Source organism: Aspergillus affinis (assembly GCF_023601865.1).
Source record: "Aspergillus affinis strain CMG 70 chromosome Unknown NODE_160_length_67721_cov_86_405579, whole genome shotgun sequence".
Taxonomy (NCBI): Eukaryota; Fungi; Ascomycota; class Eurotiomycetes; order Eurotiales; family Aspergillaceae; genus Aspergillus; species Aspergillus affinis.
Genome location: NW_026515941.1, coordinates 17,203 through 43,775, shown reverse-complemented (window position 1 = coordinate 43,775; position 26,573 = coordinate 17,203). Strand labels below are relative to the sequence as shown.

The window sequence follows — 26,573 nt, the reverse complement described above, 5'->3', positions numbered from 1 at the left end:
AGCCTCCATCTCTCTTCTTTCCTTCCATCTTCCTCTCTCTAAAACCAACACTCAAGCAAAAATGAAGACCACCCTCCCCCTCGCCTTCCTTACCCTTCTCACGGGGGCCCTGGCCCTCCCTTCCCCGGATCAGGGCATGAGCGAGCAAAAACCCAACGACTTCGTCAAGTTCCCGGCTCCCAAGGGCATGACCGTGAAAGAGGGTCAAGAGAAATGCGGTGACCAGGCCCAGCTGTCGTGTTGCAACAAGGCCAGCGTGGGCGGCGACACGACCAACGTGCATGAAGGCGGTGGTCAGCTGTCGGGTATCTTGGGCGCTGGGTCTGCGTCTGAAGGAGCAAGCTTGTTTTCGGAGTGTTCGAAGTTAGATGCGCAGGGTATGTTTCCCTCCTTTCTAGTTTTCAGCTGGCAGATGGGATATGGGGATTGGATGTGGCTAACGGTGTGGATCTTTATAGTGACGGTTCTTCTCCTTCTGGGCGTTCAGGATGTTCTGGACCAGCAGTGCAAGCAGAACGTGGCTTGCTGCCAGACAAGCGGGGCTGATGCTGTAAGTTCTAACCATTTATTCAACGTCCACTTTGTTAATAAACTTTCGTATGACTCGTGATGCTAATATTCATCTCACTATAGTCGGATTCGCTTGTTGGTGCCTCGCTGCCTTGTATCGCTCTTGGCTCTATTCTTTAGGGGTAGATTCTGTATACTGACATATAGTGCCTGTGTGGTTGAGATTATAATGTTTAATTGTGTCTTGATATCCAAATCGGCGATGAGTGGTGTATTTCTATTCTTTCTTGAGGTTAATCTTTTATATGCTTGAATATACCCTTTCTGGTCTGGTGGAGAATATTTTCGAGCTGTAGAGCTCTTGCAGCTTTAGTAACATGACCCGAAGGGTGTATGCTTTTATGCTGGAGTCTTATTCTATAAGACATTGCCTGATGTAAACCTCAGCGCCGACATTCAATCAAGCAGCAAGCAACATGTAGTAAATCCAGCTCTCACTTCGCCCAAACACCGAAAGAAATCAACCCAGAACCTCCTAACATCCTAACGCCGTGCGAACTTTCCAATCTGCCCTAAAGAAGAGGAAGAAAGGACCCATAGACCAAACCCTCTCACAACAACCTGAAACCCCAACCCTCGTTCCCATCCCCATCCCCATCCCAGTCCTCATTATCCCCAACCCACTCCCACTCCCCATCCTCATCATCATCATCATCCTCCTCCTCCATCTCCGCATCCCCCACCCACTCATCCCCACCCTGACTGTAACTGTAACTATAACTCTGCCCGTGACTGAGCCTCCCACTCGCATCCCCCTTCCCAAACACCCCCTCCCCTTCACCCAAACAATCACAAATAAACTCCGCAGCCGCCATGGTCGTGACCCTCTGTCGCGGAATATAGTGAACACCAGGGAAATAAACGACGCGGTGATTGACACACCGGCGCGCAAGCTGCAGCGTCAACGGTCCGGGGATGTAAGTGTCCAGATCGCCGATGAAAAGCAGAACAGGGGTACGGATCTTCGGTCTATAGATGGTTTTGTAGCAGGGGTGGCTCATTTGGAAGCCGCTGTAGGCGAGGATGAATTTGAAGGGGGGGTGGGTTGTCTGTTTTGTTTCATTTTATTATATCTCAGTCAGTCTGTTTATACTGTAGATATGTATGTAACTAAGTAGGTAGGTAGGTAGGTAAGGTAAGGTAAGGTAAAGGATAGATAGGTAGGAAGGGAAACAGAAACAATAGGTATACACATACCACCATCCCAACCTCCTCACACCCCTCTTCTCTCAACTTCCTCCTCTCCAAAAGCGACCCTACCAGAACCGCAATCGACGCGCCCGCCGAACTGCCCACGATGCCATCAAACGGGCCATGCTCTTCCATGTACCGCACCAAGTAGCTAATCGACTCCTGCAGCCCGGGGACCCGGTCGACGCGGTAATCGCCAAGACCCCAGGTCCACATGCCCGGCTCGAACCCTGTGGGGAGGAGCGGGGCGTTGGGGAAGTAGAATTCGACGTCGCGATGGAGGGTTTGTAGGATCTCGTGGCGGATGGAGGGCTGCAGGGCGCGATATTTGTAGAAGATGCGGGAGGAGGAGGAGCCATGTCCTAGAAGGTGGGAGGAGGTTGGTTAGAGGGTTGGTTTTTTGGTGGGTTAGTTGGGGGAAGGGGAGAGTTTGAGGGAAGTGGAGGTGTGAAGGGGGGGGGGGGGGGGGGGGTGGATTACCGTGGATCATGAGGATTTTGATCGGTTTGTCGATGGGTTCAGGAAGAGAGGTCCCAGACGAGATGGGAGGGATGGGGAGGAGGTCGGCGGGGATAGGGTCGGCTACGTAATTCATGTTGAACGCGATGATGTGGATGGAGAAGGTAGATGGATAGGAAGGTAAGGATGCGGGCACTCGCTATATGTAAACCAGAAAAAAAAAAGGAAATAAACAGGGTAGATGGTGGAAGCATCCTGTTTGATAGCTAGCTAAACCTGCTCAATATTAACGGGATCTTCCTTGTAGTGAATAACCTCAAATTAACGACAAATCAAGTGGGTATTTAGTATGAACAAAGAACCAGCCCCTCACTCCATGCTTTTACACATCGCAATTATTATTTCCAGCTCTTCATAGACCGCGATGTCCCACGGACTCACCCCATCCGCATTGCAAAGATGCACGTTCGCCCCCAGTCGTATCAGTTCCAGCGCCGCTGCCTCGGAATCTTCAAACATCGCCTGGTGAAGAGGGGTCATCCCGTCGAAATCAGCTGCGTTGATGTCCACACCTAACGCCACCAGCAAGCGGATAACGGCCGGGTCCCCCGCTAGCGCAGCATGAAGCGGTGTCTGTCCTAAAGCGTTCTGGCTATCGCGTCGTGCGCCAAGTTCCACCAGTCGTCGGATCGCTTCCGGGAAGCCCCTGATGGCCGCAAAGTGAAGGGGGGTGTCGCCCAAAGAGTTGGGAGCGTCAACTTTCGACCCGCGCGAGCACAGATAGGTCATGATTTTCATGCGAAGGTTCCGACTGCTGATCTCCCCGGATACGACGGCCTCGTGGAGAAGCGTTCGACCACCGTTATCCTGAACGTCCGCGCGCGCTCCTAACAGAAAAAGCTGCTTCAGCAAGTCGAGGTGGCCACGCGCAGTGGCGAACATGCTCGGGGTCTGGCCTTGGATGTTCCGCACGTCCACCACCGCACCGTGTTGATAAAGGAAAACGATCGTGCGTACTCGAGTATCGGGCCTGCGTCTGGAGATCCGGGCCGAGGCAGCGCGATGCATCGGGGTCGCGCCGGAGAAGTTCCGGACGTGAATACAGGCGCCCAGTCGACAGAGAAAACGTACGACATCGACATCGCCATTCGCGGCCGCATGGTGAAGCGGAGTATCCCCCCTGACGTCCTGTACGTCGAGTGGAAGACCGATCTGGAGACACCGCATTATGAGATATTCGTTCCGGCTTTCGACGGCGGCATGCAGCAGTGTCACGTCGGCATTCAGGAAGGTTTGTTTCGTGTCAGCCTTGTTCAGTCCCAGCACCTCCGCCATTTCGGCATATCCATTCAGGACCGCGACGTACAGCGGCGACCAACACCGTTTGCGACCGACTCGATATGGATCCGACCCCTCGGCCATCAGCCGTTGCGCCAGGGGGATATTGCACGTGAAGGCAGCATAGTGTAGCCATGTGAAGCAGACGGTTTTCTTGTGACGACGGGATTCGCGACTCCCTGCGCCGATCAGTAACTAACCAGCGGAGCTGAAAGAAAAGAGAACAAGGACCTCACGGCAAAAGACTTACCGATTCGAAAGACTCTTGGCAAGAGCAGTTCGCGAAGATGACGATTGACACGAGACAATCTGGCGAGATCCGGCAGGTCCAGATGGTCCGCTACTTCGAGGATAAGTTCATTGGGAAACGAGAGAAGGTAGCTTAGGGTGAAGGGGCGGAACCGGCCAACTTGGTGGGTGAGAGCATCCCAGCGGGGGTGGTGGATACTATCGTTTAGGCCTATCCGGACGGGGAGCCTCTGCAGCAAGCCCCTATCATAGGATGACATTGCCACAAGACATGCTCCGTATCCTGGATAGACAGAGCGAACTAGCGAGCTGACTAGCTGGTGTTGGCGGGTCACTGCATCTGGGGAAGTTGATGGTGTTGGTTGACTTGCTTGTTGCTGCGGAGAAATTGTGGACTGCTCCGGCCAACTGCGGCAGGCGGTCAGCGGTCTTAACCATGTGATGACTACTGCCTGGTTGGGACTAGTCTATTTGCCGATAACACAGTTGTATTCTTCTACAGTGTTGCCGGTAGAAGCCACGACGGTGAGCCCACGGCTGGATAAAACAGAGGCCCCTCCACCATTTGCTGCCACCAATCGGCATTCCAGTACGCTTCCTCCGGGATATCATCAAGTTGCAGCTCCCCAATGCTATGAGTCGATGCCGGACAATGTCCGAGCTGCCCTGAACTACTATCTGCAAGCCCACGAGCCGGTTGCGCGTCAGTAGTCTTTTGTCGCATATGATCCTTCAGCCAGGACAGCATGCTTCCCACGACATTACGGCTGTTCGCCCATATATCTTGTCCGGTCGAGAGGGCTTCCATTCGGTTCAGGGTCGCCACTATGTTTCCGCAGATACTTGCTTCAAGATTGAGTGTTTTCGGGTGATCCATGTTGGAAAGTAGGAGGGTTTTGGACAGTATCAGCAGGGCGTACCACATGTATGTATGGAACGGAAGGGGTAGGTGGACAATGCGATCGGCGGGGATTCTAGGGAACGACGCAATAAAGTCTTCAGTTGAGTGTATTAGGTCGTCGAGTTTGCTCATTTGGTCGATGGTAAATGTGCTGCTCTGGTGGTGCAGGATTTCCCCAAGAAGAAGGATTGGTTTTGCTTTTACTTCAAAGTAGTACGCCCCTATCGCATGTGAGTAAGAGTGGGCACTTTGGTAGCACGACATACAGTTATCAATGATCATATCATGCGGCCCAGTGTTTCCCTTCTTTAATTTATCTTGCTGGTGTTCAACTGCATTCCAGTCTATCTCGTTTGCATTAGAGCCAAAGATCGAATCATTCTTTATAATTGGTGCTGAGCCATCGAGATAAGTCCTCAGAAGCCTATCAGTCGGATACTCTGGATTCTCAGAGAGATCCGCGCAGCACTGGTTGATCCAATCCGTGTATCTCATCAACAGCTGTGGACGAAACAAAGACAGTCTATAATAAAATTAGTTAAAGCTGCAGAGATCAATGCTCTTACTCACACCGAGGTTAAATGAAACACCCCCAAAAGCGCCCGCTTCTCGGTACTGGACTGAGGGTTTCTCGTTTCGCTACCCTTTCCCTTCAACCCAGCAGTAATACCTCTCATGGTCAAGCCACTATTCTGATCGAGACCTAGATCAGCCACGAGTGTGATAGCAAGTTCTAAAGACAGATACATCAGGGTGTGGATCGTCTTAAATCTGTAGTGATACCACGCTGTATGCACCAAGAGACCTAAGAGAAGATCCATGCTGCGCTCGTTATTAATGATGATACGAATGCTGATTTGCCGCTTGATCTCGTGGTCGAGGCCCTTCTGCAGTGATAAATCATCTTCCAAGCAAGCAGCAATGATGGTCAGAAGAAGAAATGGGCTCTGTGCATGGAGTTGAGATGCACGCGTTGTAGCCGGGACCACGACGAATGGGAACTGGGGCATTCTGAACGAGCGAAATTTCTCCAGGAGGGTATCGGCCCGATCGATTGTAATGAGGCCGCCGGCGATTGAATCATTAATATTATCTAAATTTATTGTGCCAGATACTCCTGACGTAGCGGTTGAGGTTGCTCTTGTACATCCTGCGCCATTCTATACCAAAGTCAGACATTAGGGCGGTGCATGAGATCAGACGTCCCACCTGGGCGAGTAGCTCGTCAACCCGCTCTTGCAATCTATCAATGCGGCTCTTCCTGAAGAACTGGTTAGCTTCCGATTAGCATGCAATGGAAATTAGGAGCGAACGTTGGTCTGCGACGCGTCGGCCTCTCCGGAAAGGTGCATTCATGGCCTAGCCGGGAGCAACGATGGCATCGCTCATCGTCCTGACTGGGTGAGCATTTCACTTTCAGCTCGACGCATCGACGGCAGGAGCGTTTTCGTGTCTCTGAGGGCCTTTTGCCTGTCATTTTGGAAGCTTGCCATTGTGCCACCTCGAATGGCCGGGAAGGAGAAGCAAACGGAATGCCTCGGTCGGGGCGGAGTCGGAGTCGGCGTCGGTGTCGGAGGTGACCAAAGATATTGGCAGCTTGCCTCAGGCACTCAAAAGCCTACAAAAGAGAATGGTCGCATGGTTGGCGAGTTTCCATGCTCTTTTCCCCTGTCTGTTTCACTATTTCGATTTTCTTTTCTTTTCTTTTTTTTTTTTTTACCCCCTTCAATCTTTCCGTGCTCCAGTTCATCGTTTTCAGTGCGGTCTATAAAACCGGCGACTTTGTAGTACTTCAGATCCATCTTTTCAACCAAAGCGGCAAAATATGTCAATGGATCATTATTGATACAATTCTCTACGATACATTGAGATTACATGCCCCGAGATGATTTACAATTCTAATTCAAATACGATCGAATAACTCCATAAAAGATGCAATTGACCAGAAACTCAAAAGTTGATTGTTCTCAATATTGCTGATTACTGCACGCACAGCGATCCCCTGAGCATCCAGATGCCAAGACAAAGGATACCTAGCTTCATTGGAGAACAAATAGGGGCTGTACCAATTGACCATCATGATCATTGCCCTACAGTCTCAGAAACTCATGTAATTGATCAACAGGGATAGCCCCCCAGTTCCTCCAGCCAGAACCGACCAGGAACCCCCTTACCCGGACCAAAACCAGGAACAGCCTGGACAAACCCCAGCAAACACCAACCGCAAGACACAAAACCGGCCAGAAACAAGTTTCCATCCCCGAACCATCTGTCAGAGTGATATAACTACTCCGGAGGACACAGTAAGCCAGGGTCATCTCTACCGGCCGGCATCTTCTAGACGCCGAGCGCGCCCAGTCGCGAACTTTTGACGGGATCCACCACCGTTGAACGCATCCATGGCTCACCTAACGAGGTTCCAGGAACGAGACCGGATTTTGCATCTGTCAGGTACGGGGTGGAGATGAGTCTGTCAATCAACCAGGCACTGGCAGATGGGACTGTTGACTGGTGGTTGTTCCTGGTTGAAGGTGTTGGAGTACGTGGAAAACTATTTTGGAAGTGGTTACGGGAAGTTTTATCTGGTCTACTTTTGGGGTTAAGGAGGCAGGGAAATACCAATATATCAATAAGAGTCTAGAAATACTACCAGATTAAATTAAAAAGAATAGAAACACGGAGAGACAACGAGCCGGAAAAGAATTCAGTAGCATGCACTATCTAGAAATACTTAATGTGAGTTTATTTCTTACTAGTTAGACCAACTAGCAAGCAAACAAAAAAAAAACCTCCGACCGTTAAGAATCTGACAGACGCATAGACCAGCCCCATCTATACTTAGCACCCACCACCGTACTTTGGAGGCGTACCATGGAATACACCACAAAGGTCCCATCCACAGTCTGTCACTGTATGGTCCCTCCCATCCAGTTCCTGACTATGACTTCATACTGTGATCGCATCACCAATAACAGTTGTTAAACTCGATCAAGCCACCCATGGCAGCCACGGATTGACCGTCGACTTTCCACGCGGCCTAGGTCCCCACCGACGTCATGGACCGAGACTTTCTGCCAGTGGTGGTGTCAACAACCCAGCTTCTATTAAGACTGAGAGGCAAACTGATCGACATGATATCAACACACACGATATGTACAACGGGGTGGGGAGATGTCGGGGCTAGTCGACCGTCGTGTTACTCGTCTATTCTCCGGTTGGCGGGTGGCCGCGATGATCTCATTCGGCGTTGCGATCGATCGAGAATCCGGATTGTTGGTCCACTTGGGTGGGGACGAGAGTGTCAATTAGATTAGTTTAGTTTTGATACTTGTTTAGGGGGGTACACTGACAGTCTCGTGCTTAGCATTTCTTTCATTCAGTCAGTTGTGTCAAATGAACTGATGTACTGAGTGTATTGAGTCCAGCGCTTTGCATCTGTCTGCATGCTAATGATTATTATAATAATAAGAATAATAACATCCTTATATCAACAAGATGCAATATTAACCGCAACATACTCCCCAACCAACCAATGACATCGCCCCAAACCTGCCAGAGTCTCCAGAATTTAATATAAATTAATCTAAAACCGAACCCTAATACCCCCAGAATGGTCAATTAACCCCGACCATGCGACGCCTGACGCAATAATGACCACGCTGACAGCCCTACCGTCTCCATCCTAGTTCACCTCTCCAGCATCCCAGTTCCTGGATGCGTGGAGCCCAACAGGCACCAGAGGACTCGATCCTCGAGTCCTCCTGTCCAGCAATGTAAACGGAGCCGAGTACCCTGTAGGGACTGGGTAGACAGGGCAGGATGCTCATCCCTTCCTCTCTCAAAGTCCCAAAATCTAGACCCCTTCGTCACGATACCCTCCAGCTGCACGGTTCGCCCGAGTGGATATGGCCTCAAGGACCCTACCGACCAGTCACCGCCTGAAGTAGCCCGTTCCCCCCAAAGACAGGGTGCCGGGCAGTTGGAGTACGAGGTCGGTTCCCCGGATCGAGCGATGGTGGGAGCTGAGAAGTACCTTATGACGTGCCTGTATTACGCGACGCTGCGATCGAGACTCAATGTCCATTGGCCGTCGATGTCGCGGCCTGCGTCTGAAGGAGGGTTGACCATGACGTAGTTTGGCGTGCATCTTGCTTTGCAGGCTGGAGGGGAGATATAAGGATGGTGAGGGTTCGGGGTGTGCTTTCTGTTTCTTCTTCTTCTTTTGTCTCTTGTATTCAATTATCGATCGATTAATATACGCTTTTCTCACGCTATCTTCTCCTATATCCCTTTTGCTCCTTTATACGGAGCCTAGTCTTTTTGTACTATACCTACTATACGATATTATACCCTACCTACTCTGCTGTATCATATCTAACGGCTTCGTCCACGACTGTCAAGATTAACGAACACTACTCCAACCTCTACTACAACTACTACGTCCACCACCAACAACAACACCGTCACCTGCACATCCACCAACACTTGCGTCCTCCTCCATCTCCCTCATCCCAGCCCCAGACTCCCTCACCACAACCACCATCCACCCGAACGCCCCAAACCACAAAGTCATCCTCCACCCAAACACCCTCCACAACAACAGCAACAGCAACACCACCTCCAGCCTACAACCAACATCTAAGAACCCCCTCGACGTCCAAAACAACCATGTCCTCCGGAACCGCCCGCAACCTCGGCTCCGGCTTCAGCCCCTCCCCCAAACGAACCCCCCGCAAGCTCAACGTCCCCGAATCCGCCCCCCTCAAGGACCCCGAGCCCCCATCCACCCCGTCCCCGCACCGCTCGCAGTCCCAGTCCGCCTCGCAGCTCGGCGGCGAGCAGGAGCAGCGCGATCTCAGCGCCGCGTCCCCCGCCCCTGTCCCCGAGGACGCGCAGTCCCAAGCCTCTGGCTCCGTCGGCGGCCTGGGCGGCAAGATGTCGAGCATTGCGGGCGGGATCGCGGGCGGGTTGAAGAGCGCGGTCTCCGGCGTGAGTCGGCTCGGAGGAGATGGTGATCAGGGCGGGTCGTCGAGCAGCCAGGCCGGTGGCGTCGTTGGCGATACGGTCGGCCAGGTTGGAGAGACGGTGCAGCAGACGCTGGATCTGTCTGCTTTGAAGGGCCTCGAGGTCGGTCAGGAAGGTGGCATCGCTGATTCCGCTGGGAATGTGCTCGGACGGATCGTGGAAGGCGATCCTGCTGATCTCGTTGGGTATGTGGTTAATGAGAACGGGGAGATCCTGGACCAGGATGGAGATTTGATTGGAAGGGCGGAGATCATTCCTGAGGCGGCGCAGAAGGTCGCAGGCGCCGTGGAGGAGGCCGTCGCTGTGACGGATTTGTCGGCGTTGGCGGGCAAAGCGATTAATGATGAGGGGTTGTTGAAGGATGATGATGGGACGATTATTGGGAAGGTGGTCGAGGGCGAGGCCCAGGATCTGGTTGGGTATACTGCTGATGAGGAGGGCAAGATCTTGGACCAGGATGGTGATCTGGTGGGCAGGGTCGATGTCGTTGCGAAGCAGACTGCCGATGACGTCGCGAGCGTTGCTCAGGATGCGGGCAGCGTCGCGGACGGGGCTGCGCCTTCGGAGGGCAAGGCAGAAGGCTCTGCTATGGACAGTGCTGCTGATTCGGGCACTGCTCGCGCGAAGAGCGGTGTTGATGAGGCCGCTGAGAGTGTCCAGAACTTGTCTGTGGACGAGAACAAGTCGAAGGCTGACGATGCCACGTCCAAGGCCGATGATGCGACCTCGAAGGCTGACACCAGCTCTAAGATCGATGAGACTGGCTCCAAGGCTGACGAGGCTGGCTCTAAGATTGACGAGACCAGCTCGAAAATCGATGAGACCGGCTCGAAAATCGATGAGACCGGCTCGAAAATTGATGAGACCGGATCCAAACTCGAGGACGAGACTGGCTCCAAGGCTGATGAGACCGGCTCGAAAATTGATGAGACCGGATCCAAACTCGAGGACGAGACTGGCTCCAAGGCTGATGAGGCTGGCTCTAAGATTGACGAGACCGGCTCGAAAATTGATGAGACTGGATCTAAGATTGATGAGACCGGATCCAAACTCGAGGACGAGACTGGATCCAAGATCGACGAAACTGGCTCCAAGGCCGACGAAGCTGGATCCAAGATCGACGAGACCGGCTCTAAACTCGACGAAACCGCATCGAAAGCCCCTGACGACGCAACCGACGTATCAGCCGACTTCCAACTCGCCAGGGAAGAGCAAGAAGGCGAAGAAGGCGAAGAAGTCGAGCTCCCTCCCCTCTCCATCCTCGAGGGCCTAACGGCCAACAAGACCGGCAATATCATCAGCCCGTCGACCGGCAAGCCCATCGGTAAGGTTGTCGAAGGCGATGTCAAGAAGCTCGCTCGCGGCGGCAACCAGCTGGACGCAAAGGGCCAGTTCTGGGACAGCCGCGGCAACGTCATCGGTAGAGCCGAGACGCTCCCCACACAGGAGTACGAGGAAGAGGCGAAATTCGCCGGCCTGGAGGGTCTGCATGTCGTTGAGGACGGATTCGTGGAGGACGACAAGGGCAAGCGTGTCGGCAAGATTGTCGAGGGCGACGCGAAGAAAATCCTCGGTCGCGCCGTTGACCAGGATGGTGAGGTTACTGATAGCCATGGTAATGTCATCGCCAAGGCCGACTACTTCGAGGAACCAGAGGCGGAGCCCGAGGCTGAGCCTGAGGTGATCGATCTGTCCAGCTTGAACGGCCTCTCGCCCAACAAGCTGGGTCTCGTCATTGGACCTAAGGGCGTTCCCATCGGTCGTGTGGTCGAGGGTAATCCTAAGGAACTCGCCGGCAAGGAAATCGACGACGGCGTCATCTATGATGGTCGCAAGCCTGTCGGTCGCGTCGAGCTCATTCCCGAAGAGGAGCGTGAGAAAAAGGCCGAGGGACCGTTCGCGGGACTGGAAGGTCTGGTCGTCAACGACGAGGGCTTCGTGGTCGATGAGAACGGCAACCAGGTCGGTCAGATCACCGAAGGCGATATCAAGCAGCTGCGCGGTCGCTCCGTCGACGAGGACGGCGACGTGATCGACAAGTTCGGCAGCGTCAAGGGCCACGCCGAGCCCTACTCCCCTCCCGAAGAGGAGGCGCAGCCGGAGGCCGACCTCTCCATCCTCGAAGGCAAGGTGGTTAACAAGTTCGGCAATGTGGTCGATGGCTCCGGAACGGTCTTCGGTCGTCTCGTTGAAGGCGACAAACGTCTGGCCGGCCGCAAGGTCGACCGCTTCGGCCAGATCTGGGGCGACAACGGCGAGGTGATCGGCCGTGCCGAGCTCATCCCCGGAGCCGAAGAGGAGAAGCCAGAAGGATCCTTCTTTGGCATTGAGAACGCCGTCGTCGGCAAGGACGGCGTCGTGGTCGACGGAACGGGCCGCATCATCGGTCGCGTGATCGAAGGCGACGCCAAAAAGCTGGAGGGCCGCAAGGTCGACGAAGATGGCGAGATCCTCGACAAGAACGGCAACAGCCTCGGCCGCGCCGAGCGCTGGGAACCCGAGGAGAAGAAGCGCACCGTGAACCCGATGTCTGGCCGTAAGGTGACCCGCGAGGGCGAGGTGCGCGACGCTGATGGCAACCTCATCGGCAAGCTGACGGCCGGCAACCTCCCCACGCTGGTGGGCAAGGAGGTCGACGACAACGGGTTCGTTGTTGACAACGATGGCAACAAGCTCGGCGAATGCACGCTCATTGAGAACATCCCTGAGCCTGAGGAGCCCGAACCCGAACCCGAGCCGGAAGAGGAGCCCGAGCCCACGAAGGAAGAGCTCGAGGCGCAGAGAGATCGCGAGCTCGCGAAGAAGATGAGCGCCATCGTCGGCCAGACTCTGGACCGCGTGCGTCCCATCTGCAAGATGATCTTAGACCACATCGACAAGGCGGACCGCACACCAAAGGATGAGCTCGACGAGGAAGAGCTCGTCAAGAACGTGAAGCCCCTTCTCGAAGAGGCCGGTGCCATCCTGCAGGAGTCCAACGGTGCGATCCGCGCACTCGACCCGGACGGCCATATCGCTGCCACCGCCAAGGCTCGCGCTGCGTCCCATGAGGCCTCCCCTGAAGAATACGCCTTGGCCGATCAGATCAAGGAACTGACCGACACGGTGGTGAGCACGATCGAGAAGGGCAAGCGTCTGATCGCGGATATGCCTCATGCCAAGAAGGAATTGAACCCGTTGTGGGCGCTGCTCAGCGAGCCCTTGTTCCAGATCATCGCTGCCGTCGGTCTGCTCTTGACCGGTGTCTTGGGTCTGGTCGGTCGTCTCCTAGACGGTCTGGGTCTGGGCCCCTTGGTTCATGGTTTGCTGGGCGGACTGGGTCTTGATAAACTGCTGAGCGGTCTCGGGTTGACCTCTTTGACTGATGCGATTGGCCTCACCGGAAAGAAGAAATAAACTGGTGGAACTTAAGGATTGCTCAAAATGATGGAGGCTAATATCTTTTTTTTTGCTTCCGTGATTTTTGTTCATTTCCTCATGCGTTGATATCCTTTTTGAACTTTCGGTACTCTGCTTAATATGCCTAATTTGTCATGTATTATAGCATTTTTTTTTTCCAATTTATTTGAATCTTCCTTACCTTTTAAACGTTCCTACTGCGTACATATTCTTGAAGGGGTTCCGATATTCAGCTTGCGACTGATTGCCGTACTCGGACATTGTATTTGTATTCCTTTTGTACATCATCATTCTGTGGCAGAAAAATACCGCTACACTAAAAAGGGTCAACCCTTAGTAGTAAGGGCTTTTCTAGTGTATATACGCGGCGACACATTCCAACCCCCTTCCATCCTGGCTGGATATTGAGCAGTCAATGTTTGAAGGCCTCATATAGCTCTATTTCTGTTTTACAGACATGAAGTAGCATCATTGGTCTAGTGGTAGAATTCGTCGTTGCCATCGACGAGGCCCGTGTTCGATTCACGGATGATGCATCCTTTTTTGTTCACGATTTTTTGTCCAAACGCTCGCCGGGAGCCTAGGCTAGCTAGGGAAGTCATACTGCAATGAAAGTAATGAAGATGAATCTGGATATTGACTCCGCCAAAGCCGTCCAACTACATATGCTCTCAGAACCTCGACCGTCCTCTGATCAGACTCATTCCTAAGAGTGTCAAGTTCCAGTTTCTTCCACCAAAGCCTAATTAAAATCACATTGATTCTGGATACAATGAAGGATGCAGTGGAGTCAATTCATAGATAAGATCGCAACCAATCCAGGGACCCTTAAAGTGCCTTGGACTTATCCTTCTGAAATTAGAAAGCGAAGACTCGTAACGTAAACCACAACCGAGCCGCGGATTTTCAATCAAAATTCCACCCCCTTTATTCAACACGTCATATCTTCAACACTAAATACAATATGCCTCCTTCTAAAGAATCACGTATTCAAATGGCTATTTCAGCTTATCGGAAAGGTCAAATCAAATCGATATTACGCGCTGCGCAGGTTTTTGCGATCCCTGAAAGTACCCTACGCGATCGACTCAACGGTGCAACACCACGATCAGAAACACGCGCCAATAGTCATAAACTTACTCAACTTGAAGAAGAAACGCTTCTTAAGCAATTACTAGATGCAGATATGCGAGGATTCCCAATGCGGCCCGAATTTCTACGCGAAATGGCAGGAATACTACTTCGCGCGCGCCTCCGAAACCATGCAGCAATTATTGGATCTAACTGGCCATATAATTTTACCAAACGTCATCCTCAACTACATACACGATACAATGGACGGATCACATATCAACGTGCAAAACAAGAGGATCCAAGGGTTATAATACCATGGTTTCAAACTGTCCACAAGGCTATCCAAGAACACGGTATACACGAAGATGATATCTGGAATTTTGATGAGACTGGCTTTGCAATGGGACTCTGCACTACTTCAAAAGTAATTACTGCAGTTGAACGAAGCGAGCGGCCACGCAGAGTTATCCAGGGTAATCGTGAATGGGTTACAATTATCGAAACAATCAGCTCAAAAGGCGTATCTTTACCACCGATTATTATACTGAAAGGGGGCCAACAACAAGCTGCTTGGTTCCAAGAACCTAAGCTTGCTAAAGACTGGTGGATTGCAACAAGTGAAAATGGCTGGACTACCGATGAAATAGGTCTTCTTTGGCTAAAGAATGTCTTTGAACCTTCCTCCAAGCGCTATATGACCGGTGCAAAACGCCTACTTATTTTGGACGGCCATAGTAGTCATTTGACTGCTGAATTCGATGATTTTTGCAAATAAAATGCAATAATATGTCTTTGTATGCCTGCCCACGCTTCACACCTTCTTCAACCGCTTGATGTGGGTGTTTTTGGCCCGCTTAAACGCGCATACGGAAAGCTGCTTGAAGGGCGTATGGCTGCGGGTAACAACCATATTGACAAAGAGGACTTTTTATCACTATATCCAGACGTACGGGCTCAAGTCTTTACTTCTACAAATATCTGCAGTGGCTTCGCAGGAGCAGGGCTTAAGCCATTTGATCAAGAGCGTGTTCTTTCTAAACTTACTTTTCGACTACATACGCCTACTACACCTGCACCATCACTAGTTGAAGGATCAGTTTCCTCTGCTTTTCAAACTCCACAAAAATACTCGCCAGTTAGATCGAAAGGTCAAAAGCTTACAAAGGAGCCTCAATAAGAAACGGCAGCTTTCTAGCAGCCCTGTTAAGCATCTTCAACATCTTGAAAAGGCTGCACAAATGGCAATGCAGACTAAGCTGCTTTTAGAGCAAGAAATTATGACTGTACGAGCTGAAAATGAGCGAAAATATAAAAAGAAAGCAAGGAAGCGTGCTGCACTAGGTAATGACTGCCTCCTTAATGTACAGGAAGGTGATAATCGCGTTCAGCAGCTTGATATGCAGCTTAATGAGCAACCTGAGCAATCTACTCCTACACCTCGCCAACGGGCTCCGCCCCGCTGTAGCGGCTGTGGGACAGTTGGACATACAATTCGGAGTTGTACAAATAAGTAGCTAAATTTTTATATATTTAATTAATCGAATTTAATGGTGTTAGTGGTTAAATAGCTTCAAGTAGTGGTGGCTACGGCAAAGGATCCGCGGCTCGTTTAGATCCGCGGCTCGGTTGTGGTTTACGTTATCGAACGGTGCGTTCTGACTACTGATTCTATTTCCATCTCAGTCTAATACTAGGTCAGCCTAGGCGCCCAGCAAGCCTGCATCTGCCATGATCAAACAGTGGATCAAGCCACTGATACAACACAGCCAATTATCACAGATGGAACATAATATGTTGGCGATACTGCCGCCTCAGTCCGCCTTCCCTACATGGCGGCTTGGCAATAGTGCCCAACCCCTTTCCATAGAGAATTCAAGCATTTCACTCCCGATTGAGTAGGCGATACAGCCATGTCGCTGTCATAATACATATGAAAGATAGAGCACTAAGACTCTACTGCCATTTACACATTTCGTTTGGTCTGACTTCCTGTTGAGGCCGCTGGCATCACGTGGTCGTGGCGATCGATCACCTTGAACAAACCTTCACACGGCAATTGATTACCGCAGTAGTGAGAGAGCTGATCTGTCAAACATATGGAATGATTCCTGCAGATTGGAGCCAAGGCCATTGCTCTATCAGCGGCAGAAGAGGGGCCGTTTCATCATTTCATTGATGCCTCCTTCTGGCCCCCAAAAAGCAAAACGAGAATCGTGAGCCAGCCCTCAACGGCGGAAAGTGGAGAGTGCCTCCTTTTGATCTCCACATTAATGATGTCACGGGTCCGATCATCGCGGTTTCTAATGGCTGACAATTCAAGGGCATCTTCCCAATTCCGCATCTGAACTGCCGATCTCCATTTGCCAGGGATGCTCTATCCCAGATGGAGGAGGGGATGCTGAATTTACGCTTCACAGCCACGGTCATGGTAGGTCTTCTAGAGTGAACAACTACAGACACAGAGTCGGTGGTACTCCGCACCGCTGGGCAGACGCTGTGGAAGCATTCTATCTGAAGTCCCGGATGATCGCTGGGTGAGAGTGAGTTTTTCATTTTTTCCACTCCGGCTGATACCTAAAGTCCCGGATGAAGAACCGAATCGATCGGATGATATCAACCAATACAGGTCCTTTCCTCTTTCTCAAGGTACGCTTGGTTCTAGAGCTCAGGGGGCATCCGTTTACCCTTTTATCCACGGGGCTGTTGGAGATTGAACTCCTGCAGAAGTCCCTGGCTAGTGACAAATATCACACTACCGTTCAGCCGACGGTGCGTTGTCCGTGAAGCGGGGATATTTGGAAAGACAATTTTGAATTGAAAAGGCAAGTAAGGTTGTCGATCGTCACTTTTGTGTAGGTAGAAGAGCACATCTTGGCTGAAACGGCGCTGGTTTGGAATGCCTTAGTTCCGCGCCCGATTGGGAAAGGAAGCAGATTAGCCTAAAGATGGTTAACTTGCCCTAGCTCTGCTGTTTGAAACGTTGAAATTGAATCATTTAAAAGGTAGTCAAACGCTGGAGGAGGTCAATCTAGCCCGCAGGTCAAATCAATTCAACTTATTTCCATCTTTCTTAAAAAAGACATCCTCCGACTCGATCAACATGGTGTATATTAAGAATCTCGCCAGTACTATCACCCTCCTGGCTTCAGTTGCCTCGGCCAGAGTCATTACTCGACAGGCATCGTCCAGCATTAACGAAGCCTTCACTTCGCATGGGAAGAAATACTTCGGCACGGCTTCCGACCAGGCCTTGTTGCAGAACAGCCAGAATGAGGCAATCGTCGCGGCGGATTTTGGCCAATTGACCCCAGAGAACAGCATGAAGTGGGATTCTACTGAACGTGAGTTCTCCTTTATCTTCAATCACAGAAAGGTTATTTGGCTAATTCTTTTAGCGACTGAGGGAAGCTTCACTTTGGATGGAGCAGATGCGTTGGTTTGTGGATTCCACTCTTCTATGTAAATAGGTGAGGGAAAGATGCTAACAAGATTATAACATTAGGTCGACTATGCCCAGAGCAACGATAAGCTTGTGCGCGGCCATACTCTCGGTATGCTCTTCCACGGGTAATTTATGGCACGATTCGCTCTAACAGCCGCAGTCTGGCACTCGCAGCTTCCCTCGTGGGTGTCGAGCATTTCCGACAAGGATACCCTGACCGACGTTATCAAGAACCACATCAACAAGGTGATGGGCCAATACAAGGGAAAGGTCTATGCCTGGGTATGTCAAACCAACCGCAAAATACGACACAAAGTCTAACATATCCAGGATGTGGTCAACGAGATCCTAGACGAGGACGGCACCCTCCGAGACAGCGTCTTCTCCAGCGTCCTTGGCGAGGACTTTGTTCGAATTGCCTTTGAGACTGCTCGTGAGGCGGACCCAGATGCCAAGTTGTACATCAACGATTACAAGTAAGATATTCTCAGACAGGCTCCAATAAATGACGGACTAACTAGAGTAGCTTGGACTCGGCCGATTATGCCAAGACCAAGGGTATGGTGAGCTTCGTGAAGAAGTGGTTGGATGCAGGCATTCCCATTGATGGAATTGGTGAGTCCATAAAGACAGACTTTATTAGCTGAGTGAAGTACTGACTGCAGGCAGGATCGCAAACCCATATCAGGTAGGCTGAGGCCCGGGCTGTAGGTACATAAAAGATACTAACTCTATCAAGCGATGGCGCATTCCCCTCTTCCGGTGTCTCAGGATAAGTCTCCCGTCCCAAGCAAGCGGAAATTAAATTAATTTCAAACACAGCTCTTAGCGCACTCGCGGGCACCGGTGTTTCCGAGATTGCCGTGACGGAACTCGACATTGCTGGCGCAAGCTCGGAGGATTACTTGAATGTGAGTCTCTCTTGCATGACACGAAGCCATGGCTAACGAACTAGGTCGTAAATGCCTGCTTGGACCTGGAGGCCTGCGTTGGTGTCACCGTCTGGGGTGTTTCGGACAAGGTAAGCACGCGAGGAACGTTCGTGTTGAGATTTCAGCTAATTGGAATCAGGACTCGTGGCGCTCTGACAGCGCCCCCTTGTTGTTTGACAGTAACTATCAGCCCAAGGACGCGTACAACGCTATCATCGATGCTTTGTAGATAAAGAAGAACGGGTAAAATAGCTAAGGGGCTGCAAAGGCTTGCGTGGAATGCGTTGCTGGATAAACATGTATCACCGGATGGGAGACTCTCGATGTGAATCAATCCAATTACAAGAAGTATAGGCATATCAGACTATACATACAGCGTGATGAACATAGAAAAGCACACTCTCTCTCCCATCACTAATCCTGCTTCCTCTTCGGCTCACCCACATATGTATGTAATGCGTGACCTCGGTTCTTCCAGTCGCATTGTGGAGTCTGACCGATACGAATGCATCTCGAGTCAGCAGAATTCCATCGAGCAACCTAGTCACCACGAGGAATGTTTCACACGGACTCGAATAGGATGTGACCACTCACTGTAAATGAAACCGATTTAATCTAGTTCAGACCCTCCTGAGAAGATGAGGTCACCCACCCATACCTAGCATGATGTTGTCCTCTATAGTCTTTTGTCTCGTGGCAGGCGCAGCATCACACATCGCCTATTTCAACAAAGGCGAGCACCATCTGTATGGCATGGACTACCTGCAAGCCTTTTTTGTTGCCATCGCATCCGGAGTTGCCTTCCTACAATACCAGCAATACCAGCCATGGAGCACATCTCTCGCCATCACACTACAGCACACGACTTACTTCTTCGTGGGCCTCTACGCGAGCCTTATCCTATATCGCCTCTTTCACCATCCTCTTCGACACTTTCCCGGTCCCATCGCCGCACGCATCTCACCTCTCTGGTTTTCGACAAAGGTTCTAAAACGTGACGCCCATCGCAAGGTTTCTGTCCTCCACAAAGTATACGGTCCTATCGTGCGCATCGGTCCGTCCACTCTCTCTATCGTCCATTCGAGTGGGATTGCCACCATCTACGGCCCCAATACTCGCTGCACCAAGGCCGCTTTTTACGACCTGGACCATCCCTCGAAGTCTCTCCAGTCAATGCGTGATCCGGCAGAGCATCGTAAACGACGACGCGCCTGGAGCCCTGCATTCGGCGATAGCCAACTCCGTGGATATGAGGTGCGCATGCGCCCCTACCGACAACGACTGCTGGATCGGTTAACCGGTATGGCCGACGAGCCTCTTGAGCTTCGGAAATGGTTCAACCTCTACACATTCGATATAATGGGGGATATGGCATTCGGGGAGGGCTTTGGTGGCATCGAAAGAGGTGAACTCATTGGTTCTATTCAGAATATGGGCGCCATGATAGATTTCGTGGGGTTGTTTCTGCCGGTGTGGATGTTGTGCCTTTTTACTCGTATCCCCGGGGCATCGAAAAACTGGCATCTCTATCTAGATTGGGCCACGGAGAGATTAAATCGACGGATCGAGGTATTGTTTGACCTTTTCTTTGAGAACTTTGAGGAGTATGTATGTTGAATTGAGCCCACCTGACCAACCATCATTTGAAGAATCCCCCTTCGATTCCCGACATCAGCGCTGCGCTCATCTCCCATCTCGATGGCCGTGAGCCCACCAAGGAAGACCAGCAGCTACTAGGAGGCGACTCGCGTCTAATCATAACAGCGGGCAGCGATACCAGTGCCACTACTTTGGCGACGATGATGTACGAGCTGCTGAGGAACCCTGCGGAGATTTCTAAACTGCGCAGCGAGCTGGCGCCGCACATCGAACCGGATGGAGACTTCCAGCACGTCAAGATCCAGCATCTCGAGCATCTGAACGGGGTGATCAATGAAGCGTTGCGTCTGTATCCTGCCGTGCCGTGCCACATGCAGCGGAAGACACCGCCGGAGGGTATCCTCATCGAGGGAGTATGGATTCCGGGTGGCATGACGGTCATGTGTCCGCAATATGTGCTGGGAAGATGTATGTTCTCCCTCCCTTTTCTTTCGCTATTACATTCTTCACCAGGCTTGGAGGGAATGCTAACGGCGTGCTCAGCGGAACGATGCTACGTCAACCCTAACTCCTTCATCCCCGAACGATGGTATAGTTCTCCCGAGCTAATTCGCGATAAATCCGCGTTTGCCCCGTTTTCGATCGGTAAGCATCTTTCACTCCTCCCTTTGATATCACTTGTTTGGTATGGCTAAGGAACTTCCTCCATGACAGGACAATCGGGCTGCATCGGCAAACCGCTGGCCTTGATGAATCTTCGGACGACCATCGCGCGGCTCGTCATGGAGTTTGATTTTGACTTTGCGCCGGGTGAAAATCTACGGCAATTTGAAGACGACGCACAGGACAATTTTGCTTTGTTTCCGGGGAAATTGATGGTTGTTTTGCGAAGAAGAAGAGAGCAGGGAGCCGGTAATGGGCTTGTGAATGTGGTTGCCTGAGGTTGGTGGGATAAAGAGATTCGGGGATTTCGGGCTCAACCACGCCTGTTCCTTTAAACCCGAGTATTTCAAGACCATCCAAATCGGTTCGTTTCACGGACAGCGCGACTGGGTATCTTTTGGGCTGAGGATTGGTGGGTTAGGCTAAAGGTTCACTCCATCTACTACTATAGAGGCCGCAGTATCGACCATGCTTAAGCTTTGGGGTCTAGACACTCACTAGTGGGGAGATCACCACTAAATGAATGCACTTCACTTTCGACCATCTAGACCTCACACTAGGTGAGACATCACCGCCACACACGACGGGCGTCGTACAACGCAACAGGCAGCCACCAGGCATCTTCCGCTGCCAGTGAGAATTCCCCGCACCAGGACGAGACGGTCACTTGACAATCCTCTCTCCTCATCGTCATCCTCTCCTCATCACCATCTCTCCATCCTTCTCTTTTTCATCCTAGTCGCAATATGCCATCAACCCTGCTCACCTCCATCTATTTGATTATCTACCTTTCAACCGACTACTAGGTGACGTGACACGAAGCAAGCCAACAAGGCACAGCGCATCTCAATTCCCTTTCATCACCTCCCACTAGCTGGTCTCCTACAATTGAATGAGCTCATTGTTTCCATCATTTCACTCCGCCACATCAACCACCCAAGACCTCAAGACCCCGCCAAAAAACCCCACCATCATCATCGCAACTCAAAACTCCCAGAACAAACCAAATGGGTATTCCTACCGCCGCTATCATCGTCATCGTCGTGGTCGCCTGTCTCGCCGTTGTCTCGCTCGGTGCCGCCCTCACGAAACAATGGTTTCCCAATCGGACAGAAGATCAATTCAGCCCGCCGCGCGAGCAGGGACTCTACATGCGCTCGGTGCGATTGAAGAACATGGGTAGGCTTCATAGGGAGTCGAAGGCCGTGGGGACCGGAGGGTATCGTCATAATAGGAATGGTAATAGGGACGTGGAGGCAGGGTGTACGTTCAACCCCATTCCTCTTTTTGTTTTGGGCCTGCTGTGTGAGTGATGGCGATGCTAATGGACGCATAGACTACGAGACCGGCAGTGGTTCGAGGTATTGATTTGTTTGAATTGCTTTTACCGGAGTTACGGGCGCAATGCTTATGGGGTGAGTGGGTTGATTGAATCTTGGGATTGGGCCGGTTAACTGATCTAAATCCATCTTGTAGGAATGATTTATGCGATAAATAGGTAATAAATGTCGATGAATGCGATTTTGATTTCCGCGATACCCCTCCATTTCTTGTTCTCCTTCTCAGCAAAGCCAGACAATATATAATACAAAAATCCTTCAAAACAAAAAAAAAAAAAAAAAAAAAAAAACTGTTGCTCTGGCTTGTTCCACCGCAGATCATCACCACCCATCTCACTTGCGCAAAACCAGACCAGACGACAAATCCCGGCTCGCATCCGCCAGTGATTACCAGTGATTACCACCTCGCCCATGAAGCTTCAGCCACATCTCTGACAAAGCCCCGACCATCTCAATTCATCCAAATTCCTAGCAACGACCCCTAAAACGACGGCGTAGCTGTCGGCAACCCAACAACACCTGTCTGAATTAAACCCGGCACATCCGTCTCCACCACACGACGGACCTTCCACGCCGGGCCATCGCCCTCTCCGGGGTTCTCATGTTCTTGTCCTCCTTGTCCGGGACCATCACCTTCGCCATCACCACCTTGTCCCGGGCCGTGAGGATTATTTCCGGGGTTTGGTGCAGGGACATCGGATCCTTCGTTTGCGATAGGAGAGGCGCCGGCACCCAAGACGAGAACGGCGAGAAAAATGGAGACGTAGGTTGGGATTCTCATTTCGAGGGATTGACTTGCTTTGGTCTGGTTTGTTCTGATTTGAGTCGTTTGATTGTTTGATTTGCGAGAACAGTATGTTCAGGAGGGAATTAGAACTGGAGATGTCTTTGTGATTGAAGCTGAGAAGGGTCTAATGGCTCAGATTTATATCTTTTCTCATTCTCTGTCTATTTCCCATCTGATGATAGTTGCAACGAAATGGTCACATTCAGCCCAGGCCAGGATCCGACAACAAAGACCTCATGACCTAGCATTGAAACCAGTGGCTGTTTGAGTGCAGCGTGGGAAATCATCTTCAAGAGCATAAAAAACAGAGATACTCTTCATTCTGCCCCTGCACTGCCTATCCCCATCAGCTTTCAGCCCCCTTGGAAAAGAAATCGCCGGGAACCCCCATTCTCTTGGCACTCGCTCTGTAGACGTCCACAGCTGATAAGACCATGTCCAACCGCATCCCATAATATGGGATTACTTAGAAATCAGACACTGAAAAGGGTATATAGGAGCGGAACACCAGCGCGTAGGGTTATGCCGCATTGATTACAAACCCAGCATAGCCACTCCTATCCTTACACAGCACCAAATTATCTGAAGGCGAAGTAGAATGAACGTGAATTATAGGGTACAGTCAGCAATACGAAGCTCAAATAAAGTTAAAACCACCCCCAATAAACCCTGAAACGCCATGTGTAGCCCGATGCGGTCCGGGGAAGAAGGAGGGGGATCCGATCTGGATCCACCAGGATCGAGGATCGACGCCAGTCAGCTTACGCTGTTTGAGGTGATATCATTAAGATGCGGAGGGTTTGAGATAGAAACGAAACGAAGAAATCCTACATGATCGCTGTTTATTGATTCTTTATACATTTGTTTATTTTTGTTGTTATCTTTTATCTTTGCTTCTTTTACCGGCCCAATTGTTCTAATATAAGCTACTTGGCTCGTATTCTCAAACTACTAAGGAACACGAACGCCCGTGCTGCAAGAAAAACACAGGGCGTTATTGAAATATCGGTCTCATAAGAGATGATTTCAATGTCTATTCTGGAGAAAATCCCCCAGTCAGTTAGATTAGATTACCATGCCGGGCCACACTTCCGTAGACTTCTAAAAATAGACTCCTTCATAGAAACGTGTTTTGGACAATATTGCTTTTCCAATTTCTGTACTGACTAGGGATAAGTCCAGCCACAGCTATCATATCCTCATCACATATAAAATCATTGACCAGCAGGGCTAAACAATAAAAAAAACCAAACCCCCCAAACTCCAGTTTCTTACCCAGCTTGCACAACTCGTAACAATACCGACATTACATTCCTCTCCGCTCCCTCCTAGTACGCGTAGAAGTTAATCGCCTCCGAATCCATCGCCCGAATGCGCCGATTCTCGCGGATCAAAATAAATTTCATAATCCACGCACAAACCACCACGCCTGCCGAGAACCCAATACTGCAGTACATGGCCAGTGAGAACCTCGGGGCGTCCGAATCCGGCCACAGATACGGTGTGTACACGCTCGCCAGATTCCCTAGGGTATTCGTCAACGCGATGGCCACGGCTTTCTTCTCGTCCGTCTGCCCGACCGTCGCGGCCACCCAGGCGATGTTGATGTTATTGACGCCGTACGTGGCGCCGACGAAGAGGACCATGGCGAAGTAGCGCGCGCCCACGTTCAACGTTCCACAGGCGACTGCGAACCCGACGATTGCGAGCGCCTTCGAGACCGTGACGTGCCAGGTGCGTTCGTTGAAGCGGCCCGAGGACCACGAGACTGCGATCGAGGTGAATGTGGCGATGAGATAGGGCGGGCAGGTGAGAACTAGCGTGACGGTGGAGCTGAAGCCGAGGGTCTTCACGACGGTGGGCATGAAGTTCTTGAACCCGTTGGCTGACAGATGCAGGTTGCACATCAGTGCGAAGATCCATGTCCGGTAGTCCGTGCAGGCTTCGCGGAGTCCGACCCAGGTGCTGGTTCCTTCTTGCTTTTGGGTCGTGTCTCGCGCGATGCGGTCATGGGCGAGTTGGCGCTCCTCTGGGCTCAACCACCGTGTTTGAAGGGGTGAGTCGGGGAGAAGGAAGAAGGCGGACAGGGCGACGACGAGAGTGATCACGCCTTGGATGAGAAAGAGCCAGCGCCATCCGGCGAGGCCGTGAGAGCCATCGAGTCCGGCGAAGACTCCCGCGGCGATCAGCCCGGAGAAGGCGCTCGCGAGCATGTTGCCGGTGTAGAGGATGGCCATGCGCGTGGTGGCTTCTTTGCGGTTGTAGAATTGACTGATCATGAAGAGAGCGCCTGGGTAGAAGGGGGATTCGACGATGCCGAGAATCAGTCGGCAGATGAGGAGGCCGTGGTAGTCCTTGACGATGCAGTTGAGGATGGAGACGATGGCCCAGGCGGTCATGAAGCCGCCCATGAACAGAGATGGTTTGACTCGGTTGAGCAGCATGTTCGAGGGGACTTGGCCGAGCAGATATCTGCAGTTGGGAGCATATTAGCCTCATGGGATGGTCATAGCGTTACGGTTATCATCCTACCCAACAAATAGAATACTAACGCAGGTGTTGTACTGCGTCCCTTCTAACTTGAGGTCTGACGACAAACTGTTGAGCTTGCCATTGACCATGGCATTTCGGTCTAGGAAGTTGAGGAAGTACATGAGCCAGAGAATGGGCTGGTTACATATTAGCTTCACATATTCGACGATGTTCGAGAGAACTTACCATCATGTAGATATCAATTTTCCTCACCAGCGCAATCTCCTTCGGATCCGTCTTCTTCGCCGACCCGAATCGATCATATTGCGTAGTGGACTTCAACGGTTCATCGTTCTGCTCGACATGTTCAATATGCTCTTCTCCTCGCTTCGCCACGTCATTTGATTTTATTTCCATATCGGCGACGGTGCTCTGTTTCCTCAAGGAAAGTCGGCTGTCAAACTCGAACAAGTCAAGATGTCAAGCAAAAAGGTCACATCCCCTCCGCATGGCCGTCCTACATAATATAATCCACCCACGAAGCCAAGCCTCTCACGCATCGGAAAAGCTGCTGCCCATCCCCTCCCATGACATGTCAAATGAAAGCATGGGCCTTCCCCACGGGGAAGCATGCTGACCGATGCGGGGTGACCAGAAGCTTTTTGTAGCTCGTCCGAGCCAAGACCGTTCCGTCGTCTTGGCCCTTCTCTATCCGCGGGGCATGATTCGAGGATGATGCCGTATAGCAGAGCTAGCAGTGCGCCTCTTCTTTATCCGAGCCCACTGATGGCGGGGACTCGCCACCGAGGGTTGTGTTTGATCGTCGAAGGAATCGTTAGTGTCGGATAAACAGGGAGAGCTTGTTATCCGGGGTCTGTTGGCGGCGTAGACTCGGCTGTAAGATTTGGACTGACAGATAGGGTCGGATAACTATGAATTTCTGGCATGTTTATTTGTCATTCGGGGTCTGGGGAGTTGTTTTTCTGACTCGCATGTTGGGACTACATCGGATATAGTTATCTTGCTTATTGATAATAGGGGTTCTACATCCAGACCATGTGTCGCTGTCTAGGGCAAAGACCGTCCATGCGTCGTGTCTGGATAAGTCGTAATACGATCGCGATGTTTTTCC

At 51.3% G+C, this 26,573-nt stretch overlaps 9 protein-coding genes across 9 annotated transcripts; 6 read left to right on the top strand and 3 right to left on the bottom strand.

Annotated features, from left to right (window-relative positions):
• Positions 1-61: 61 nt before the first annotated feature.
• KD926_002806 (hydrophobin family protein) lies at positions 62-690 on the top strand (the record flags this gene model as incomplete). Its single annotated transcript, XM_053094368.1, has 3 exons — positions 62-377; positions 459-550; positions 634-690. The coding sequence occupies 3 exons, from the start codon at positions 62-64 to the stop codon at positions 688-690; spliced, it is 465 nt and encodes a 154-aa protein (XP_052950855.1).
• A 431-nt stretch (positions 691-1,121) lies between these two features.
• On the bottom strand, positions 1,122-6,185 carry KD926_002805 (uncharacterized protein; the record flags this gene model as incomplete). Its single annotated transcript, XM_053094367.1, has 10 exons — positions 1,122-1,619; positions 1,768-2,123; positions 2,242-2,419; positions 2,662-3,737; positions 3,809-4,215; positions 4,308-4,929; positions 4,975-5,231; positions 5,279-5,868; positions 5,918-5,969; positions 6,022-6,185. 10 exons carry the CDS (start codon positions 6,183-6,185, stop codon positions 1,122-1,124), a joined length of 4,200 nt encoding a protein of 1,399 aa, XP_052950854.1.
• Positions 6,186-9,376: 3,191 nt separating this feature from the next.
• KD926_002804 (LEA domain protein) lies at positions 9,377-13,129 on the top strand (the record flags this gene model as incomplete). Its single annotated transcript, XM_053094366.1, has 1 exon — positions 9,377-13,129. The coding sequence occupies one exon, from the start codon at positions 9,377-9,379 to the stop codon at positions 13,127-13,129; it is 3,753 nt and encodes a 1,250-aa protein (XP_052950853.1).
• Positions 13,130-14,096: 967 nt separating this feature from the next.
• Positions 14,097-14,981, top strand: KD926_002803 (uncharacterized protein; the record flags this gene model as incomplete). The annotated part of the gene is made up of 1 exon (XM_053094365.1): positions 14,097-14,981. The coding sequence occupies one exon, from the start codon at positions 14,097-14,099 to the stop codon at positions 14,979-14,981; it is 885 nt and encodes a 294-aa protein (XP_052950852.1).
• Positions 14,982-17,306: 2,325 nt separating this feature from the next.
• KD926_002802 (endo-1,4-beta-xylanase) lies at positions 17,307-18,809 on the top strand (the record flags this gene model as incomplete). Its single annotated transcript, XM_053094364.1, has 9 exons — positions 17,307-17,547; positions 17,602-17,642; positions 17,709-17,757; positions 17,809-17,930; positions 17,979-18,124; positions 18,175-18,263; positions 18,471-18,559; positions 18,604-18,669; positions 18,720-18,809. 9 exons carry the CDS (start codon positions 17,307-17,309, stop codon positions 18,807-18,809), a joined length of 933 nt encoding a protein of 310 aa, XP_052950851.1.
• Positions 18,810-19,243: 434 nt separating this feature from the next.
• KD926_002801 (cytochrome P450) lies at positions 19,244-21,120 on the top strand (the record flags this gene model as incomplete). The annotated part of the gene is made up of 4 exons (XM_053094363.1): positions 19,244-20,184; positions 20,256-20,647; positions 20,723-20,824; positions 20,894-21,120. 4 exons carry the CDS (start codon positions 19,244-19,246, stop codon positions 21,118-21,120), a joined length of 1,662 nt encoding a protein of 553 aa, XP_052950850.1.
• A 729-nt stretch (positions 21,121-21,849) lies between these two features.
• On the top strand, positions 21,850-22,210 carry KD926_002800 (uncharacterized protein; the record flags this gene model as incomplete). The annotated part of the gene is made up of 2 exons (XM_053094362.1): positions 21,850-22,105; positions 22,179-22,210. 2 exons carry the CDS (start codon positions 21,850-21,852, stop codon positions 22,208-22,210), a joined length of 288 nt encoding a protein of 95 aa, XP_052950849.1.
• Positions 22,211-22,663: 453 nt separating this feature from the next.
• On the bottom strand, positions 22,664-22,963 carry KD926_002799 (uncharacterized protein; the record flags this gene model as incomplete). The annotated part of the gene is made up of 1 exon (XM_053094361.1): positions 22,664-22,963. The coding sequence occupies one exon, from the start codon at positions 22,961-22,963 to the stop codon at positions 22,664-22,666; it is 300 nt and encodes a 99-aa protein (XP_052950848.1).
• A 1,334-nt stretch (positions 22,964-24,297) lies between these two features.
• On the bottom strand, positions 24,298-25,858 carry KD926_002798 (putative MFS transporter; the record flags this gene model as incomplete). Its single annotated transcript, XM_053094360.1, has 3 exons — positions 24,298-25,441; positions 25,502-25,638; positions 25,688-25,858. 3 exons carry the CDS (start codon positions 25,856-25,858, stop codon positions 24,298-24,300), a joined length of 1,452 nt encoding a protein of 483 aa, XP_052950847.1.
• Positions 25,859-26,573: the final 715 nt, after the last annotated feature.